Consider the following 22,252-nt stretch of genomic DNA (forward strand, 5'->3'; position numbering starts at 1 on the left):
CTAAGGGGTATTTCCATGTTAATCATTTCCACAGTTTTCAGCAGCCTCTCCGAGTAGAAAAACAGTTGTCATCTCTGAAAGCGTGGTGACAGCACATCTGCACTGAGCTTTACAAAGACATTTTTCCACTCTTTCCCCCCTTTATTTAAAACTTTTTGCTGAGCTGCTCAGTGTTTCCTCGTTAGAAACAGCTGATCCACGCCGCGTTAACAACTAAGACTTTTTTTAGACCCAAATGTACATAAATTCTTTCTGAGAAAGACATAAAAACACTGATATAACTTTCTTACCTGTCAGTCTGGTTGCGTTTTCTGAATAAACAAACGTTATCCATTCTTTCTGCTCAAACACCAAACCAGGGGCGAATCCAGATGGAAAGGGGGCATGGGGCGGGGCAGGAATGCCCCCCCCACAACACCCCAAGATCAAAGGTCCACTTTTTGAAGCCTTTAACTGCCAATACTACTCAATTTCAACAAGTAAAATGTTTTGAGAGAATTAAAATGTTAGAATTTAATAGTTACATTTATAAATATAGGTTACAAATTGCAACTTTTGCCATTACTGTGCCATCAATAATTAAATGAGGTCAAGAAAGATGTCTTATTTATAAGAAGTATTTATGTTCATTGAAGTCATTCATTGGATAATTTTTGATCCTACGTCGTCTTTTGAGCTCCACATCAGGGATGTTACTGGGACTGCTTTTTCCATCTGCGAAATATAGGGAGGACCTGACCCATCCTGTCTATGGCTGATGCTGAGACCCCGATTCATGCTTTTGTTTCTTTTAGACTAGATTATTGCAATGTTCTATTTTCAGGGCTACCACAGTCCAGCATCAGGGGTCTTCAGCTGGTTCAGAATGCTGCCACCAGACTTCTGACACGTAGCAGAAGGTCTGAACATATCACACCCATTTTGGCATCTTTGCACTGGCTCCCTGTCTCTGTAAGAGCAGATTTTAAGGTTTTGTTATTGACTTATAAGGTTGTTCATGGGCTTGCGTCATCTTATCTGGTTGATCTGGTGGAACTTTACATGCCGGCCCGGGCTTTGCAGTCGCAGGATGCGGGACTTCTCTGTGTTCCCAGTCATCAGGTCAAAGACCCTGTGGAACAGTCTTCCTGCGACTGTGAGGCAGGCGGAGTCCGTGGACATTTTTAAGTCAAGACTGAAACCCTATTTTTATTCTCTTTTTATTTTTATCCGTTTTATTCTTTACTTCTGTTTTTAATCATGCATTTGATTTTTTCTTTTTATTCATTTTTAATTATTTAAATTTTATGTTGAATTGTTTTATGTAAGGCGCCTTGAGATGGCTTTTGCTGTGATTTGGCGCATTAAATCAAGTCAAAAAAGGGTGAATATAAAGTATTAGCAAAATAGGTTATTTTCATGTTGAGGTGGTGGGGTTGTTGTCGCAGCTGCTGAAAGTAAATAATTTAATTTTGTTACTTTTGAAATTGAGTAATCAGTAAAGTAACCAAGTTTCTTTTTCAAGGAGTAATCACTAATTACTTTTCAAACTCTGGCAACACTGGTAATATGTGATGAGACAGATCACAGGTTGTAGAGTGCATGCTGAGGTCACTGACTAATTTGTCAGAAAATAAGAGCATCAAGATAGATGATCCTGACAAAAAAAAAAAAAAAATAGGCCCATAGATTTCCAATAGAATTCCTGTTGAATTTTCCTTTAGAACAGTAGAGATGGCCTTAGAAATTCTATTGAAATTTCTTTGTACAAGTCTTGTTCTGTAGCACTTCCTTCATAGAGAGAAAAAAAAAAAAAAAAAAAAAAATTCTATACAAATTCTTTACAAAACCCTTTATAGGAATTCTGGACCTATCAAGTTCTCTTCAAAAAGAAATACAGAAATTTCAATAGTTTTTGAAAGTACTGTACAGTATTCTTGTTCCCTCAGTGCTCTTATAGAAATCTTACATGGAACTTTATTTTGAAAAAAATAAACTTGAAAAAAACAGAAATCTTGTCCCATCACAAAAAAAACCTGACAACTTTCTATACGAGGTCTGTTAGAAAAGTAACGGACCTTTTTATTTTTTGCAAAAACTATATGGATTTGAATCATGTGTGATTGCATCAGCCAAGCTTGAACCTTCGTGCGCATGCCTGAGTTTTTTCACGCCTGTCGGTTGCGTCATTTGCCTGTGAGCACGCCTTGTGGGAGGAGTGGTCCAGCCCCCTCTGCGGATTTTCATTGTCAGGAAATTGGCTGATCGACTGCCGCTTTGCTTCATCAAAATTTTTTCAGAATGTGTGAGAGACAGCCAGGTGGAAACCATTTGGAAAATTCAGATGGCTTTCGGTGAAGATCTTATGGGGATCACACAGATTAAGGACAATTACAACTGGATTAAAGACGGCCCACAGTGGCGGATGGCGCACCGCACACCAAGCGGCGATCGACAGGCTCAAACGACCAGATCATTTCCAGTGAACGCTTTGTTGATCCGGGATGTCGTCTGACTACCAGAAAAATGGCAAGACAGCTGGACATAGCACTTTTTCGGCACATTCCACTGTTACAGGAGTTTTTGTAATGGAAAGAAGAGCGGAGAAATTCGCCACGGAGCTCATGGCGCGGAACGAACGCACCTCCGTGTTGGTCTCACAGGACATGTTCTAACATGCCCAGCTCTTGCACCATTCGGAAGATTCAGATGGCTTTCGGTGGCTTTTCAGTCGTGTGACTATCCGAGAAATTGTGGACGAGCTGGACATGCCACATGTCCTGTGAGGCTTCATCATGGCGTTGCTTTTTGTTCTGTGCCCTGCGCCTCCATCCCGATGCGCGAATTCCTCCGCACATCTTTTCATGACAAAAAGCTCCTGTAACAGTGGAATGTGCCGTTCATTTCCAAAGTAAATGCTTTGTTGATCCGGGACGTCATCCAATTACCACAGAAATGGCAGAAGAGTTTGACATCAGCACTTTTTCGGCATGAAAAGACGTGCGGAGGGATTCGTGCGTCGGGACGGAGGCGCAGGGCGCAGAACAAAAAGCAACGCCGTGATGAAGCCTCACAGGACATGTTGTGGCATGTCCAGCTCGTCCACAATTTCTCGGATAGTCACACGACTGAAAAGCCACCGAAAGCCGTCTGAATCTTCCGAATGGTGCAAGAGCTGGGCATGTCAGGGCTTGTCCTGTGAGACCAACACGGAGGTGCTTTCGTCCCGCGCCATGAGCGGCTCCGTGGCGAATTTCTCCGCTCCTCTTTCCATTACAAAAACTCCTGTAACAGTGGAATGTGACGAAAAGTGCTATGTCCACCTGTCTTGCCATTTCTCTGGTAGTCAGACGACGTCCCGGATCAACAAAGCGTTCACTTTGGAAATGATCTGGTTGTTTGAGCCTGTCGATCGCCACTCGGTGCGCGGCGCGCTCTCAGCCGCTGTGGGCCGTCTTTAATCCAGTTGTAATTGTCCTTAATCTGTGTGATCCCCATAAGATCTTCACCAAAAGGTTTCCACCAGGCTGTCTCTCACACTTTCTGAAAAAATTTTGATGAAGCAAAGCGGCAGCGGATCAGTCAATTTCCTGACAATGAAAATCTGCCGAGGGGGCTGGACCACTCCTCCCACAAGGCGTGCTCACAGGCGAATGACGCAACCGACAGGCGTGAAAAAACTCACGCATGCACACGAAGGTTCAAGCTTGGCTGATGCAATCACACGATTCAAATCCATATAGTTTTTGCAAAAAATAAAAAGGTCCGTTACTTTTCTAACGGACCTCGTAGATTCTGTTAAAGTGGAGGTGCTTCATGGTAGAGAGGAAAACCAGGAGTCATAAAAGTGTGAACAAACTTAACTCTGTTCTTCAAAAGGATGAACTGCAATTGAAGCCTCTTCAAAGGATGAGTATAAACTGAATCCTGAATGGAGAGTGCACTGAGAAGTCTCTTCATAACAGGTGAGTACACAACAGGTTTAGACTAAAACAAAGTGTCTTTGCTTCTTGGAAGTGTAACACACACACACACAACTAAACCCAGAATTCAACCAAAAGTCTTTTCTTCTTGATCAAAAACAGGATTTAACCAAACCTTGTCTTTTTACTCAACTAGATTTAACCAAGTCTTTTCTACTTCAAAGGGTAACCCAGTGACAGGAGTTAACTCAGAGAATGCATCTTTCATTCAAGAGTGAGTTCAACTCCAAGGTGCAACAAGCAACAGAACACTCACAATCCAGAAGTGGCCACAAGAAACACTGAAGCAATGAAGCTACAACATGCAAACATACAGAGAGAACAGCCAAACTGAAACCAAACTGGATTCACAATAAATAGCCAGACTAATCAGTTGCAGCTGCTGGCAAACCAAGGAGGGGACAATTAAAGACTAATGACATGTAGGAATAAACACGACCACCAGAGGGAGGTAAAACCGAGACAAACGACTAAAACCTGTGAGAATAAAAATTATCAGAGGGAGGAAATATGACTGTTTATGAACAGTTATAGCTTTAAATGAAGTCATCATTTGCTTTACTTTGTTGAAGACACATCATTTGTTATAATAAGAATAATACATTTTATTTATACTGCACTTTACATCTGATTCCAAATCTTAAAGTGCTACAGAAAAAAAACTATACACATCAGTTAAAACGTTAGCTGTAAGCTTTCCTAAAAAGATACATTTTTAGTCCTTTCTTAAAAGCGTCAACCGTCTGTGGGGCCCTGAGATGGTCTGGTAGAGCATTCCACAGATGGGGAGCAGCTGGAAGGGAAAGGGGAGAACGTAGTTTAGAAATATTACGGAGGTGAAAGAAGGATGTTTTGTAGATGTGGGTGACATGGTTGTCAAAAGAAAGGTGGGGGTCAAATTTGACCCCAAGGTTTGTAACAGAGAGAGAAAGGGGAATGCTGTGGCCAAAGAGAGATGGAGGTGATAGGAGAGGAGTGAAGTTGGTGAGAAGTACCAGTTTGAATGGCTTTGGTTTTTGAGCCATTCAGCTGCAGGAAGTTCTGACTCATCCATGCCCCTATCTTCTCCAGGCAGGAACTGAGGCGAGTGACAGTGGCAGAGGGGGAAGCAGAGGGGGTAACCTTGAGGTAAAGCTGTGTGTTGTCAGCATAGCAGCGGAAATTAATTCCATGCCTGCTGACGACACACCCGAGGGGAAGCATGTAAATGGAGAAGAGGGTGGGACTGAGCACGGAGCCCTGGGGGACCCCATAGGTGACAGTGTGGGGGTGGGATTTAGCGTCCCCCAGGACCATGCGCTCAGTCCTGTCAGTGAGGTAGGAGTGGAACCAGTGAAGGTCAGTGTTGGAGAGGCCAATGTGGTGTTGGAGACAGTGCAGGAAGATGTGGTGGTCGATGGTGTCAAACGCAGCAGAGAGGTTGAGAAGAATGAGGAGGGATGTAAACCATAGCCATCAGAGGCCATCAGCAGGTCGCTGGTGACTCTGATCAGAGCTGTTTCGGTGCTGTGGGAGGGGCAAAAACCAGATTGGAATTTTTCGTACGAACTGTTCAATTTGAGGATTTTGGAAATGAATGGAATGTTTGAAATAGGATGATAATTTGAAAGGGGTTCAGGGTTGAGAGTGGGTTTTTTTCAGAAGTGGTTTGATGAGAGCTGTTTTGACGGAGGTTGAGATGGTTCCAGTTTCAAGAGAGAGGTTAATGATTGGTGTCAAAGAGGCCCAGGGTGTGGATCACAGCCACCTACTGTCCATCCACAGTGGCTTTGCCCTTCGAGCAGTCGACCGTGAGGGATGCTGCAGCGAAGGTTGACTCAAAACACTGACAGCCCAAGATGGTGTTTCCAGTGGCACTCTTACCATTACCGGTAAATTAGCTGAGCTAAAGATTAACAGTCACTGCACATATTTAGATGGTGAGGTGGGTTAAGCCACACTACCAAAACACTTTAATTTTTTATTTCAAGTCTAAAGGGATTTTCCACATGATTTATTTGTGACGGTGCAACAACTGTCCCCATGTGAACTGTAAAACTTTATTTTCAGTCTGCTACAAGATTTTGATTGTTGTGATATACATTAATCTACTGGTTTGTCATATTGTCATGAAAAGTGCAATTTTCTTCATGGGAGCACAAATTCATTCCATGATGGCTGCACGTAATTAAAAGTATGTGTGTGTGTGTGGGGGGGGGGGTTATGGTTAGAGTTAGGGGAAGGAGTAGGGTTAATAATAGTGAGTTTAAAAAGAAAACCCCGGTCACGAAAATTTGAATAATTTTGTGACGGGAGGGCGCAAAAAAAAAAAACGTGAGACTGGGGTGCATATAACCTGGTGTGCTTAAATACAGCCTTGTTTGGGTGCAATGTGTGTACACAGTTCGTTCTTGAGTGTCTTTAAAAACGATTACCACAAGGCAGCAACAACTATTAGAAACACTTTTTTTCTCCTTGCTCATGTAGTGAAGTTTAACAGAGGGTCAGTTGTGAATCTTCCCTGATTGTCAACACCAAAATTCAAATAGCTTGATTGTGTCAATGACAAAAAGTCATGAAACAGTAGTGACACTTGCTGGTGTTTGCAAGATTAAACTGTGTGGTCCTGACGGCATCCATTGGACAGGTTATACTTGTTAGATGGGTGAGAAAGAGAAACACCTGCCGTACAGGTTAGAGACACTCAGTGGATGAGTGATAATAGTGACTTTGATTTATAGACACCCAAACGCTTTATAAGTTGCATTATTCATTCACTCACATTGGTGGTGATAAGCTACTAATGTAGCCACAGCTGCCATGGAACAAACTGACAGAAGCGTAGCTGCCATTCTGCACCTTGGGCCCCTCCAACCACCAACTCACTCATACACAGGCAAGGTGACTGACTAAAAATTCAAATAGAAAATAAAGGTATCAAGATAGATGATCCCTGCAAAAAATGTGCTGTATATCTCCTATAGAACTCAAGAGAAATCCTGTTGAATTTTCTTTAGAACAGCCTTTTCAATAGAACGCAGAGATAATTTCTGAGAAATTCTGTTGAAATTTCTTTATACAAATCTTGTTCTGTAGAATTTTCTTTAGGAAAAAAACATTCTATAGAAATTCTTTACAAAACCCTTTATAGGAATTTTTGGCCTGTCAAACTTTCTTCAAAGTAAAATACATGCAGCTTAGGATGAACTGATGACTTTAAATTGGCCCTAGGTGTGCATGCGGGTGTGAATGTGTTTGTTTGTCGACATGCAGCCCTGCGACAGACTGGCGTCCTGTCCATGGTGTACCCTGCCACACAACATGTGACTGCTGAGATAGACTCCAGCCCCTCCATGACCCTTGACTGGTAAGCAGGTATAGAAAATAATAATAATAATAATGAATTTTTATGATTATTATTTTCATTATTATTATTATTATTATTATTATTATTATTATTATTATATTCCACAATAATAATAATGATAATAATGCTTTCCTATTCATTTATTCATTCATTTTCTACACCCGCTCAGTCTTCCTATTTTTTCCATTTTCTACTTTTATAAACTTTGTACAATTAGTTTCCTGTGTATTTTGCTTTTATCTTAAGCACAGTGAGTCTGCTGTATGACGTGCAATATAAATACAGTTGGCATGAAACATTAATCAGTTTAAGTCCCAGCATTTAATTTTAGCTGTATAAACTATTCCACACTGTGTAGTTAAATGGTCAAACTGGAAATTTTGCAAGACTTAAACACTTTCATGTTACAGTTTACCAAACCTTTATTTAAACTTTTAATTGGCAATCATTGGCAGCATTTGACAAATCATTTGATCCCCCCCCCCCCCCCCCCCCCCCCCACGTCTCCCGGCATTTTGTGATTCTGTCACAAAATGAACAAATAGATTAATTTACTTTTCATGATGCCATCACCAAATGGCGTGGGATTGGATTGGCCATTCACACTGTGGTCAATTTAGCAGAAATCAAACAACAAACTCAAGCACAGCTTTTAGCAAAAGCACATTCCAGTTTAACACGTGCTTCGTAGCGATGCTGCGACTTAACCGTCAGACAAAAATGGTGGTGAGGTTTTAAACCACACCTCAAAACTACAGAAGGTGAAACACTAACTGATAGTTTCATTTTTGATTTCAAGTCTTATGGGACTTTCCACATGATTTATTTGTGACGGTGCAACAACTGTCCCCATGTGAGCTGCAAAGTTTTATTTTCAGTCTGCTACAAGTTTTTCTATGTTCTGTATTGTGCAAATCAGATAACCTGGCCTTGGTGGGTGCAATGTGTGCACAGTTCATTCTTGAGTGTCTTAAGAAACAGTTACTACAAAGCACTGTTAGAAAGATTGTTTTTTCCCCTACATACAACAGACATCAACATACAGACATACTTTTATAGCAAGGAACTGTTTTATCAAGCTATAAAAAACATTAAAAATAATTACCTTAAGCTGCTCAAAATACATCCCACATGGAGCAGGAAAGAGAGGGAAAAAAGTGTCCAGATGAAACAGTCCTCTGTGATGCCAGAAGTGATTAGAAGTGTTTTCAGCATCCAAGGTTTGGCAGAAAATGATTAATCCACTACAAAATATATAGAGTCCAGCGCACAGAGCAGGTGCAATTGTGTGCGCAAGAGGAGGAGCTGTTCCAAAAATAGCCTCTCAGGTCCTGCGAAGGTGACAGGTGCACGGATAATGGACTTTTTGCAGACTCGTAAGCACCACGCAAATGCCTCTAAGCCGTCGCAGTAACTCGAAAACAAACTGCGCCACGCTGTTGTTGCTAAATTTTGAACATCTTGTAATTAGCGCCACGCTCAGAGAGGAGCCTCGTTAACTGAAGATAATGCCTCTAAGAGCCACTCTGAGCCACTATACTGCCACTATAGCTCACGAAACAAAAAAAAAAAAAAACACAGGGTGCGTGGCTCCTTCTTCACTCCTTCACTCGGTGGGACCGAGGCTTTACTCGTGGTGAAGTTTGACAAAGAGTCAGTCATGAGTCTCCCCAGATTGTCAACACCACGATTCAAATGACTTGATTGTGTCAACAACAAAAAGAGTCAGGAAACAATAACTGACATTTGCTGGTATTTACAAGGTTAAACTGGTTCTGGCGGCATCAGCTGGACAGGTTATACTTGTTAGACGAGTTGGTCTGCTGTTGTGAGGCTGGTTGGATGTACTGCCAAATTCTCTGAAACGCCTTTGGAGACGGCTTATGGTAGAGAAATGAACATTCAGTACACGAGCAACAGCTCTGGTTGACATTCCTGCTGTCAGCATGCCAATTGCACTCTCCCTCAAATCTTGCGACATCTGTGGCATTGTACTGTGTGATAAAACTGCACCTTTCAGAGTGGCCTTTTATTGTGGGCAGTCTAAGGCACACCTGTGCACTAATCATGGTGTCTAATCAGCATCTTGATATGGCACACCTGTGAGGTGGGATGGATTATCTCAGCAAAGGAGAAGTGCTCACTATCACAGATTTAGACTGGTTTGTGAACAATATTTGAAGGATGGTGATATTGTGTATGTGGAAAAAGTTTTAGATCTTTGAGTTCATCTCATACAAAATGGGAGCAAAACCAAAAGTGTTGCGTTTTTATTTTTGTTGAGTGTACATTTTAACACTATAAGAAGCATTATGAAAAGTTCTCCCGAAATACAGTTACCATAGGCTTATCAAAAGTACGATCTATTGACAGTAGGTCACATTACTTTTTAGACATAATAAGCCGTCATTTCATTCAGCCTTGTTACTTAAATTTAGAAATAGAAATTATATAAAAACATTTGTTATAGAAATGCTGTAGGCTATACTATAAATAATATATCATTACTTGTGTGATACAATTCATCAGATAAAGCAAGAAATGACTGGATGACTGGACCAATGACTGGATACAAAGGTTGAACTTTTGGAACTGCAATACACAAAAAGGCCACAAGATGGAGATAGTTGTCTCTCTCACTACAAGCTACAAGTAACATCAAGGATTTCTTTTATTACCAATTTGTGTTGCTAATAAATTTAGAGAATGACTCTCAATTTAAAGTAAAATGTTAGGTATGTGAAATTATGCCAGGACTTGGGAAAATACATTTTAGACAGGGACACCGTCATACCATGCCACCGCACCGCAGACTGTGCAAAACAGCATACTTCATATGACCGACGCACAACCGTCACACAAATAGAATAAAGAATAAAGAAACAACCTGGCGGTGACAGCATGGTAGCTAGCCATGCACACCATTTGCACAGGTTACATTGCTAGGCTAGGTTATGTGACTGGCAGAGTTAGCACGAACGAAAATAATATCCAACCTTAATTCATATCTGAGTGACACAGTTAGACAGCACTTTACTTCGGACCAGAAGATCAGAATGTCTCTCTCACACACAGATGTCTGATTTATGAACAAGTTAGGTTGCTGTTCATCAATTAATAGCTGAAGTTAACCTTCACTTACCGTCATGGCTGTAGTGGTCCCCGCCTCACTTTATAGTCACCCTTTCTTGACTTCAATGAAAAAATATACTTGTTCTATAAAAAGTAAAATAAAGACCTCTTTCTTGGCCTCATATTTAACTGTTGACAGCACTGTAACAGTAAAATTTGTGATTTCTAACCTACATTGTTAATAAATGTAATTATTCAATTCTTTCTATCATTTTTCTAACATTTAAATTTTCTCTAAACATTTTACTTGTCGAAATTATTATTATTTTAAGTAGTATTAGTAGTTGTAGTAAAAAAAAAAAAGGCTTCAAAACTGGACCTTTAATCTAGGGGTGTTTGGGGGAGGCACATCCTTGCCCCATGCCCCCATTCCATCTGGATTCGCCCCTGCTTGGCGTTTGAGCACAAAGAATTTATTTATGCAGAAAACATGACCAGATTTACAGGTCAGAAAGTTTTATTGCGTTTTCACATCATGTGGTCCTCAGAAAGAGAGTTTAGGTGCATTTGAGTGGAAAATAGTGTTAGTTGTTGACGCGTCGCGGAGGATCAGCTGTTTTAACGTGCAGATACGGAGCGGCTCAGCTCAGCTCTAAATAAAGGAGGAAAAAAGCATAAAAATGTCTTTGTAAAGCTCAGTGCAGGTGTGCTGTTCTCACCGCGCTTTAAGAGGTGACGTAAGAGGAGTCGTAGCTGCTAAAAAAAAAAAAAAAAAATGAAAAGCTCACAGCTCGCTTTACTTCATAAAAAAAAAAAAAAAAAAAAAGTCCGCAGGCCAGTAGGTCATCAGGCCAGCGGGCAAATGCCCGGTGTGCAATACTATCAGTCCAGCGGTGGTTGGAGTGGGGGTTCCAAGGTTGTCCCTAAACAAACCATTGGTCTCACACTAATGACTGTGTCACAAGTGATTAGAGACAGACAGAGATCACAGGTTGGAGAGTGCATGCTGAGGTCACTAGCTAATCAAGATAGATGATCCCTGCAAAAAAAATGTGCTGTAGATTTCCAATAGAACTCAAGAGAACTCCTGTTGAATTTCCATTAGAACAGCCTTTTCAATAGAATGCAGTGATGGCTTCTTAGAAATTCTATTGAAATTTCTTTATACAAATCTTGTTCTGTCAAACTTTCTTCAGGAAAAACAAACAAACAAAAATTTCTTTAGAAATTCTTTACAAAACCCTTAATTCTTGACCTCTCAAACTTTCTTCAAATTAAAATACATAAATTTCAATAGTTCTTTTGAAAGTACTGTCCAGAATTCTTATTCTAGTGCTCTATAGAAGTCTTACATGAAACTTTATTAGGAAAAAATAACAACTTGAAAATACAGAAATCTTGTCCCATCACAAAAAAATCCCTTGAACTTTCTATGGATTCTGTAAAAGTGGCAAAACTAGCAAAAATAATGTTTCACATAGAAATATCTTAAGCATTCAGCTTGCAATATATCTGGACAATGTATGTGCCAATTCTTCTCCATAGGTTATAATTTAATTTTACAGAAACTAAAATTATATATATTTCAATTATAATTTTGAGGTCAGTAAATAATCTGTACCTTACAGTGTTTATGCTGACTAAAAATAACAGACAGTAGCGACGGCTACATGATGTCTTTGTTATGGTCAGTTCATCGAACTTTACTATGGAACCACAGTCAGACAGAAATTAAAAAACAATAGTTTCAGATTTCCTAATAGCTGATACATATTATTTCAAAATTTGTGAGGAGGCTCCATCCTACAACAGAAGAAAAATCAAATCAAATCAATTTTATTTGAGACAGACTCAAAGATGTTAAAAACATGCTCAATATTTGCCAAAAGCTTGAAAAATGAAAAGAACTAGGAATGGCCACAAGCTTACAATTTTGTGTGTATGTACAGTTATAGCTGTAAATAAAGTCATCATTTGCTTTACTTTGTTGAACACACATCATTTGTTAATTTTGTGTGTCATATAGTAAATAACATGTATGACGATTACCATTCAAAGAATATCATGTCAAATCAACATGCAGATCCACCCTGAGTGAAATGAGGGAGCAGATGCAGGGATTAAAATATTAGAAATATTCCTAAATAGTCCTAAAGTCCTTCGGAATTTCTATAGTAACTGTAGAGAATTTTTTAAATAGAAATTCAATAGAACATTTTTTGCAGTGATTACCCCATCTATCAAAGTTTGATGAACAGGTTCATTGGATGCCAAAAAAGCATTTGATAGAATGGATTGGGAATACCTTTTTGAGATCCTGAAGAAATTTGGTCTTGGTGACAGATTTATTTCTTGCTTTCGTCTCTTGTATACTTCCTCCCTTGCTTCTGTCTGTATTAATAATGTAAAATCTGACAATTTCACTCCATCACGTGGTACACGTCAAGGTTGTCCCCTCTCCCCTTCACTTTTTGCTTTAGCAGGAGAGCCACTATACGTATAGTCTAAGTATCAGATCCTCTTCCTTGTTCCAGGGTGTAAACATAGGGTTGCTCTGTATGCAGATGATTTGCTTTTATATATCACAAATACAACTAATCATTTAACATCCATTATGGCAATATTATAAGAAATAGGCCTTTTGTGTATATAAAAAAATTAGATCTTTGCGTTCAGCTCATGAAAAATGAGAGAAAAACCAAAAGTATTGCGATTATATTTTTGTTCAGTCTATGTAGTTTCCCATCTATTTTGCTTTTATCTTAATCACAGTGAGTCTGCTGTATGAAATGTGCTATATAAATAAAAATGGAATGAAACAATCAGTGTATGTTCCAGCATTTAATTTTAGCTGTATAAACTATTTGAGACTATGTGTAGTTAAATGGTCAAACTGGAAATTTTACAAGATTCAAAACAAACACTTTCCTATTAGAGTATAGCAAACCTTTTTTAAAATTTTTAATTTTGGCACATTATTTCACATTTGCTTTTGTGAATTAAAATGCCAGAATACAACAAAAAATTATTAGCAACAGCATGACACAAAATGTGGCACCATCACCAGAAACATTAAAACCAGAAAATCCACACATTCTATGTGGGGTAAAAGTGTGAGAAACCTTTTGAAATGTGAATGCTCTCTATTAAAAAAATGAATGTGACTTATACAATGTTCAAAACATGGACATGGCGATATAAAATTAAAGACATTAAACACTAAACTATTTTGAATGCAACCTGTGCAGCAACAGGTTTTTGCAAAAGCATGCATAATAAATGTGTATGAGATTTCGAGTGAATAACACAAAGCAGTTTTACATATAAATGAAAAAAATTGCTGTATGTAACCAAAGTCTATGTGTATGGCATGTTCATATTTTGTATGCCAGCAAGGAAACACAGTAAATACTTTTGTTCAAGTACTGTACATAAACAATTTTGAGGTTTGCACTATTTCAGATTAACAATATAAATTATAATCAATAACTAAATTTACATAAATAAATTCAGAGTTCCACATGAAGAAATCCACAGACTACTCGGCAGTAAAGTGATACATAAAATATAGGAAATTCAAATTAGATCCACATTTAACAGCTGTACCATTAAAGGGGTGAGTATAGATATATATATATATCCCTCTCTCTCTCAGCCTGGAATTGCTCAGCCAGTTTCTTCATCTGTTCATCATACTTCGCCCGTATTTGATTTTCCAGCTCCTCTTTCTCTTTGCGTATTTTCTCCTTGTCCTTCTCCAGAAGCCGTTGCTTCTCCTCTTCAATTTTCCTCTCTGCCTCTTGGAACATCTCGTTGGTGTAGTGGCTTCCACCGTTCTTTGCAGCTATCTTCCTGATCTTCTTCAGCAGCTCGGTGACCTGAGTGTGATCTTTCTCCCTGTTCCCAAAGACGTGGTACTCTCCATTGCATCTGGCCACCAGTTCCTGCAGTTCTGAACTTCTCTCCAGGAACTCCTCAATGGGGCCTTCGAGCTGGTCACCGTGAGTGAAGAGAACCATGCTGTATTTGTCTGCATCCTTACCAAATATCTGCTGGATCTTCTGCACTGAATTCTTTTCCTCTGCCGTGTATCTGCCCAGCTTGATGACGATCAGGAACACGTGGGGCCCAGGACTAGCATAAGTGATACACTGACTCAAGTCTTTAGCTGTTTTCTCCTGCCCAAACCTGGTGTCAAAGAGGCCCGGGGTGTCAATCACAGCCACCTGCTGTCCATCCACAGTGGCTTTGCCCTTCGAGCAGTTGACCGTGAGGGACGCTGCGCTGAAGGTTGACTTAAAACACTTCCAGCCCAAGATGGTGTTTCCAGTGGTACTCTTACCATTTCCGGTCTTCCCAACCAACACAATCCTCAACTCCTCATCATTTCGAATAAAAGGTCCTGTGTGGACAAAATACAAACAGAGTAACATTTAACACCCAAGACATGCAAAATGCAGTGTAATCCAGCCACATCAGAGTCTTTTAGGTCAGTATGTGCAATAATTTAAGAATAACAACACTTCTTCGTGTATGCTTCCTCATTGTGCTTGTTGAAGGATTTAACTGATGAATGTTAGTTTTAAATGTTTTCTTCAACAGATAAGTTCAGCTTCAAAGGTGCCACAAATGGGCCAATTGTTCACATTTTGAAGAAAGCAAACTTCTCCCACTCAATCTTTAGGTTACAATTTACAATCTAAGGGGTGGACACCAGTGAAATATGCAAATTAAGTAGGCGTGGCAGGCAATTTTCAACATGGCCACCAAAAGAAACTGAACGTAAATACATACAAATGACAAAACACACTTGATTTCCAAATCACACAGCTTGAACTTCCACAAATCAACATTTCTCACTAATTGCTATGATGTCCAAATAACACAAGTCCCAGTAACAGTAAAAAAAACTGAACAAATTTTATATAATGTGGCCATTATTCAAATCATATACAGTGGCATCAATAACCAAAATTTATGTTTTGTGTCTCATTTGTCTCTGAAGAACTCGTCATAAAAGAAGTAATAAAAAGGTGTTCCTGCAAATAACATGTATGTTGGACTAGAATAGGCTCATCATCTGTGTGGTGATAAACAGAACTATCTCACAGAAAAAAAAGACTGTTGACATGAGTTTTCTATTGACAGGAGCGCCACTTTACGCTCTATTCACAGCCTTATAGGGAGAACGATCAACAGTTATGATAAATCTGACTTCAGAAATCGAATCTAGGTACCTGAATTGACCAAAGCACAAGTTTTCACATCTTAAATGTAAATAATGGCAGAGAAGTCGACCAGAGAATTGACAGTGATTATAAGCGCAGAGCATGCATTTTAAACTGACAGCAGCGGTTCAACCTTTCAAGATGACAGGGTCGCGATCCGCTCAGGGACGGGCTCGACCCGATCTAGTATATCTGTGGTTCATACAGATACAAGAGGAAACTTTCTCTTGGTAGGTGTTCAATACAGTATTTCTCAATATAAGTCTATAATCTCACAACAACAAAAAATTGTATAAGGTAATCATTTCTGTGGAGGCATTTGAGAAATCATTTGATTCCACACACACCCCACATGCACACACACACACACACACCACGGCGTCGCACCACATTTTGTGATACAGTCACAAAATGAACGACCAGAGTGAAGTTGGTTACCAGTTACTAGTTACTTATTCAGACATTTATTCTGCAATTTTTTATTTTTTTTTTTTGAATGACATTCAGTTGAGCCAGAGAGATTCATAATGTAGGAAATCCAACTGAAATTCCGAATATCTGTCTGAATGTCTGTCCAGACACTTATTCAGTTACCAGTTACTTATTCAGACACTTATTCGACAATTTTTTTTTTTTGGATGAATGACATCCAGTGGATCCACAGAGATGCATAATAGAGGAAATGTTGTGTGTTGGGGGGGGTGTGGCTGGACATTTTGGTGTTCTTTTCTTTTCTTTGCTCTCCAGGTGGTATGAAAACTGATTTGTCTGTGGAGAAGGTGCTGGCTGAAGAGTCCTTCACCCTCATCAACGTTATGTGCAGCACCTGTGGATGGTGCTCACGTGCAACCTTAAAGACTTTCAGCTGAAGCAGATAATTAGATGGCGTTCTGCATTTAAGCCATGTGTGATTCAAGCAGAATTGCCGGGAACTCGACCTTGTGGTGTTCGTTTGTGAGATGCTGAGGACCGAGCCTGGGTTTGACATCGTGCCTGTGAAGGAAGAAGGGTGAGGGACACATGCTGTCAGCACACATCAGAGGTGAATAATTGTTTGACTAATTGTTGATACTAACTTGGTATTTTGTTACGCAGTATATTTGAATTGTGATGAGAATTGTGCAGCTCGCTTCTCACTGCCGTGGCGTGCGGACAAGTGATCCTCCACCTGTTGTGAGAAGCTGCTCATTTACATAAAGCTTAAATACAGACCTGAATGTGTTGCTGATAGTGTGTGCCTTTTGAAGGATATTGCTTGTAACTGCTGACTTACCTCACCTCTTCTATCCTTCGCAGAGAGTCGGTTTGTCGTGTCCACCTGGGGGGTGTTTGGCGGTAAAAGTGAGTCCAGAAGCGCCGGGCCTCGATCCTTTTGGGCGCTGGAGAGCGTGCCAGCCTTCACTCCACCAGACCAATGCTGTTTTAGTTTGTACACGTTGTTATGCACCAAAGGGTGGAAGAAATAAATTGTTTTGTTATTGGAACCGCTTTCTGGTTATTTTAGCGCTGGGTTCCATCAGACGCAGGTCCGCTCCTCAACCCGCGTCGACACATAACAGGAAATTGGACTGAAATTGCAAATATCTGTCCAGTCCAGACACTTATACGGCAGAAAATAAATAGTTGTTTTTTTTCTGGGGGGGGGTCAGAATGGCACTATTTCATCCGAGGAGATGATTAATGTAGGTTTTGACTGAAAAAAATTGGGGTGCAGCTGTAAATTGGGCTGTAATTGCAAATATCTGTCTGAATATCTGTCCAGACACTTATTTGACAATTTTTCTCTTTTTGTTTTGGTATGAATGACATCCAGTGGATCTACAGAGATGCATAATAGAGGAAATTGGACTGAAATGGAAAATATCTGAATATCGGGGGGGGGGGGGGGGGGGTCAGAATGGCATTGTTTTGTCCAAGGAGATGATTAATATAGGTTTTGACTTTAAAAAAAATGGGTTACAACTGCAAATCGGACTGAAGAGTCCGAAAAAGTCCAAAAAAATGAGGTGGGCTTCATAGATAATTGGCAAAGCTTCTGGGGAAAACCTGGTCTTGTTAGGAGAGACGGCATCCATCCCACTTTGGATGGAGCAGCTCTCATTTCTAGAAATCTGGCCAATTTTCTTAAATCCTCCAAACCGTGACTATCCAGGGTTGGGACCAGGAAGCAGAGTTGTAGTCTTACACACCTCTCTGCAGCTTCTCTCCCCCTGCCATCCCCTCATTACCCCATCCCCGTAGAGACGGTGCCTGCTCCCAGACTACCAATAACCAGCAAAAATCTATTTAAGCATAAAAATTCAAAAAGAAAAAATAATATAGCACCTTCAACTGCACCACAGACTAAAACAGCTAAATGTGGTCTATTAAACATTAGGTCTCTCTCTTCTAAGTCCCTGTTAGTAAATGATATAATAATTGATCAACATATTGATTTATTCTGCCTTACAGAAACCTGGTTACAGCAGGATGAATATGTTAGTTTAAATGAGTCAACACCCCCGAGTCACACTAACTGCCAGAACGCTCGTAGCACGGGCCGAGGCAGAGGATTAGCAGCAATCTTCCATTCCAGCTTATTAATTAATCAAAAACCCAGACAGAGCTTTAATTCATTTGAAAGCTTGACTCTTAGTCTTGTCCATCCAAATTGGAAGTCCCAAAAACCAGTTTTATTTGTTATTATCTATCATCCACCTGGTCGTTACTGTGAGTTTCTCTGTGAATTTTCAGACCTTTTGTCTGACTTAGTGCTTAGCTCAGATAAGATAATTATAGTGGGCGATTTTAACATCCACACATGCTGAGAATGACAGCCTCAACACTGCATTTAATCTATTATTAGACTCAATTGGCTTTGCTCAAAATGTAAATGAGTCCACCCACCACTTTAATCATATCTTAGATCTTGTTCTGACTTATGGTATGGAAATTGAAGACTTAACAGTATTCCCTGAAAACTCCTTTCTGTCTGATCATTTCCTAATAACATTTACATTTACTCTGATGGACTACCCAGCAGTGGGGAATAAGTTTCATTACACTAGAAGTCTTTCAGAAAGCGCTGTAACTAGGTTTAAGGATATGATTCCTTCTTTATGTTCTCTAATGCCATATACCAACACAGTGCAGAGTAGCTACCTAAACTCTGTAAGTGAGATAGAGTATCTCGTCAATAGTTTTACATCCTCATTGAAGACAACTTTGGATGCTGTAGCTCCTCTGAAAAAGAGAGCTTTAAATCTGAAGTGCCTGACTCCGTGGTATAGCTCACAAACTCGCAGCTTAAAGCAGATAACCCATAAGTTGGAGAGAAAATGGCGTCTCACTAATTTAGAAGATCTTCACTTAGCCTGGAAAAAGAGTCTGTTGCTCTATAAAAAAAAGCCCTCCGTAAAGCTAGGACATCTTACTACTCATCACTAATTGAAGAAAATAAGAACAACCCCAGGTTTCTTTTCAGCACTGTAGCCAGGCTGACAAAGAGTCAGAGCTCTATTGAGCCGAGTATTCCTTTAACTTTAACTAGTAATGACTTCATGACTTTCTTTGCTAATAAAATTTTAACTATTAGAGAAAAAATTACTCATAACCATCCCAAAGACGTATCGTTATCTTTGGCTGCTTTCAGTGATGCTGGTATTTGGTTAGACTCTTTCTCTCAGATTGTTCTGTCTGAGTTATGTTCATTAGTTACTTCCAAAAAACCATCAACATGTCTATTAGACCCCATTCCTACCTGGCTGCTCAAGGAAGCGCTACCATTAATTAATGCTTCGATCTTAAATATGATCAATCTATCTTTATTAGTTGGCTATGTACCACAGGCTTTTAAGGTGGCAGTAATTAAACCATTACTTAAAAAGCCATCACTTGACCCAGCTATCTTAGCTAATTATAGGCCAATCTCCAACCTTCCTTTTCTCTCAAAAATTCTTGAAAGGGTAGTTGTAAAACAGCTAACTGATTATCTGCAGAGGAATGGTCTATTTGAAGAGTTTAAGTCAGGTTTTAGAATTCATCATAGTACAGCAACAGCATTAGTGAAGGTTACAAATGATCTTCTTATGGCCTCAGACAGTGGACTCATCTCTGTGCTTGTTCTGTTAGACCTCAGTGCTGCTTTTGATACTGTTGACCATAAAATTTTATTACATCGATTAGAGCATGCCATAGCTATTAAAGGCACTGCGCTGCGGTGGTTTGAATCATATTTATCTAATAGATTACAATTTGTTCATATAAATGGGGAATCTTCTTCACAGACTAAGGTTAATTATGGAGTTCCACAAGGTTCTGTGCTAGGACCAATTTTATTCACTTTATACATGTTTCCCTTAGGCAGTATTATTAGACGGCATTGCTTAAATTTTCATTGTTACGCAGATGATACCCAGCTTTATCTATCCATGAAGCCAGAGGACACACACCAATTAGCTAAACTGCAGGATTGTCTTACAGACATAAAGACATGGATGACCTCTAATTTCCTGCTTTTAAACTCAGATAAAACTGAAGTTATTGTACTTGGCCCCACAAATCTTAGAAACATGGTGTCTAACCAGATCCTTACTCTGGATGGCATTACCCTGACCTCTAGTAATACTGTGAGAAATCTTGGAGTCATTTTTGATCAGGATATGTCATTCAATGTGCATATTAAACAAATATGTAGGACTGCTTTTTTGCATTTGCGCAATATCTCTAAAATTAGAAAGGTCTTGTCTCAGAGTGATGCTGAAAAACTAATTCATGCATTTATTTCCTCTAGGCTGGACTATTGTAATTCATTATTATCAGATTGTCCTAAAAGTTCCCTGAAAAGCCTTCAGTTAATTCAAAATGCTGCAGCTAGAGTACTAACAGGGACTGGAAGGAGAGAGCATATCTCACCCATATTGGCCTCTCTTCATTGGCTTCCTGTTAATTCTAGAATAGAATTTAAAATTCTTCTTCTTACTTATAAGGTTTTGAATAATCAGGTCCCATCTTATCTTAGGGACCTCATAGTACCATATCACCCCAATAGAGCGCTTCGTTCTCAGACTGCAGACTTACTTGTAGTTCCTAGGGTTTGTAAGAGTAGAATGGGAGGCAGAACCTTCAGCTTTCAGGCTCCTCTCCTGTGGAACCAGCTCCCAATTCAGATCAGGGAGACAGACACCCTCTCTACTTTTAAGACTAGGCTTAAAACTTTCCTTTTTGCTAAAGCTTATAGTTAGGGCTGGATCAGGTGACCCTGAACCATCCCTTAGTTATGCTGCTATAGACTTAGACTGCTGGGGGGTTCCCATGATGCACTGAGTGTTTCTTTCTCTTTTTGCTCTGTATGCACCACTCTGCATTTAATCATTAGTGATTGATCTCTGCTCCCCTCCACAGCATGTCTTTTTCCTGATTCTCTCCCCTGAGCCCCAACCAGTCCCAGCAGAAGACTGCCCCTCCCTGAGCCTGGTTCTGCTGGAGGTTTCTTCCTGTTAAAAGGGAGTTTTTCCTTCCCACTGTTGCCAAGTGCTTGCTCACAGGGGGTCGTTTTGACCGTTGGGGTTTTTCCATAATTATTGTATGGCTTTGCCTTACAATATAAAGCACCTTGGGGCAACAGTTTGTTGTGATTTGGCGCTATATAAATAAAATTGATTTGATTTTGATTTGATTTGAAGTTGCAAATATCTGTCTGTATATCTGTCCAGTCCAGACACTTATTCTCATGGAAAAAAAAATCCTTTGTTTTTTGGTCAGAATGGCATTAATTTGGTCCAATGATATTAGTTATATAGGTTTTACCTGAAAAGAATTGAGTCTGGACTGGACAGATATTTCGTGTCTGAATAAGTAACTAGTAACCAACTTCACTCTGGTAAATGAACGAATAGATTAATTTACTTTTCATGACGCCATCACCAAATGGTGTGAGATTGGGTTGGCCATAGACACTGTGGTCAATTTATCAGAACTCAAACAAACTCAAGCTGCAGGTTTTAGCAAAAGCACATTGCAGTTTAACACGTGCTGTTACAGACATGATGGTCTTTGTATGATGCAGTGACTTACCATCATCAGACAGTTTGCTGGTCATGTTTGAATCTTGTTGGAGCAGATCAAGCAGCTGAACTGAACATTAACAGTTGCTGCACATATTTATGTGTTGAGGTGGGTTAAACCACACCCCAACACTACAGTGAAACACTTTCACTTTTGATTTCAAGTCTAACGGGATTTTTCCATGTTAATCATTTGTGACGGTGCAAGTTTCACTTTTGATTTCAAGTCTAATGGGGTTTTTCCATGTTAATCATTTCCACAGTTTTCAGCAGCTTCTCTGAGTGGAAAAAAACAGTTGTCATCTCTCAAACACCTGCACTGAGCTTTACAAAGACATTTTTACACTCTTTTCCCCCCTTTATTTAAAACTTTTTGCTGAGCCACTCCGTGTTTCCTTGGTAAAAACAGCTGATCCACGCCTACAACAACTAAGACTTTTTTTAGACCCAAATGTACATAAATTCTTTCTGAGAAAGACATGAAAACGCTGATATAACTTTCTTACCTGTCAGTCCGGTTTTGTTTTCTGCATAAACAAACGTTATCCATTGTTCCTGCTCAAACACCAAAGCAGGGGCGAATCCAGATGGAAAGGGAGC

At 39.7% G+C, this 22,252-nt stretch overlaps 1 protein-coding gene across 1 annotated transcript; it reads right to left on the reverse strand.

Moving 5' to 3' along the window:
- Positions 1-12,158: 12,158 nt before the first annotated feature.
- On the reverse strand, positions 12,159-21,687 carry LOC117526639 (GTPase IMAP family member 4-like). Its single transcript, XM_034188691.1, has 3 exons — positions 21,663-21,687; positions 14,077-14,782; positions 12,159-12,183 (listed from the first exon to the last, which is right to left on the reverse strand). Exons 1-3 carry the CDS (start codon positions 21,685-21,687, stop codon positions 12,159-12,161), a joined length of 756 nt encoding a protein of 251 aa, XP_034044582.1.
- Positions 21,688-22,252: the final 565 nt, after the last annotated feature.

Source organism: Thalassophryne amazonica, chromosome 15 (genome assembly GCF_902500255.1).
Source record: "Thalassophryne amazonica chromosome 15, fThaAma1.1, whole genome shotgun sequence".
NCBI lineage: Eukaryota > Metazoa > Chordata > Actinopteri > Batrachoidiformes > Batrachoididae > Thalassophryne > Thalassophryne amazonica.

Coding starts and splice junctions, on each gene's coding strand:
- LOC117526639 (XM_034188691.1), bottom strand. CDS start 21,687: ATGACCAGCAAACTGTCTGATGATG. Junction 14,783..21,662: donor CAGCAAACTGTCTGATGATG/GTAAGTCACTGC, acceptor TTGTCCACACAG/GACCTTTTATTCGAAATGAT. Junction 12,184..14,076: donor GAAAATCAAATACGGGCGAA/GTATGATGAACA, acceptor CTTCTGTTGTAG/GATGGAGCCTCCTCACAAAT.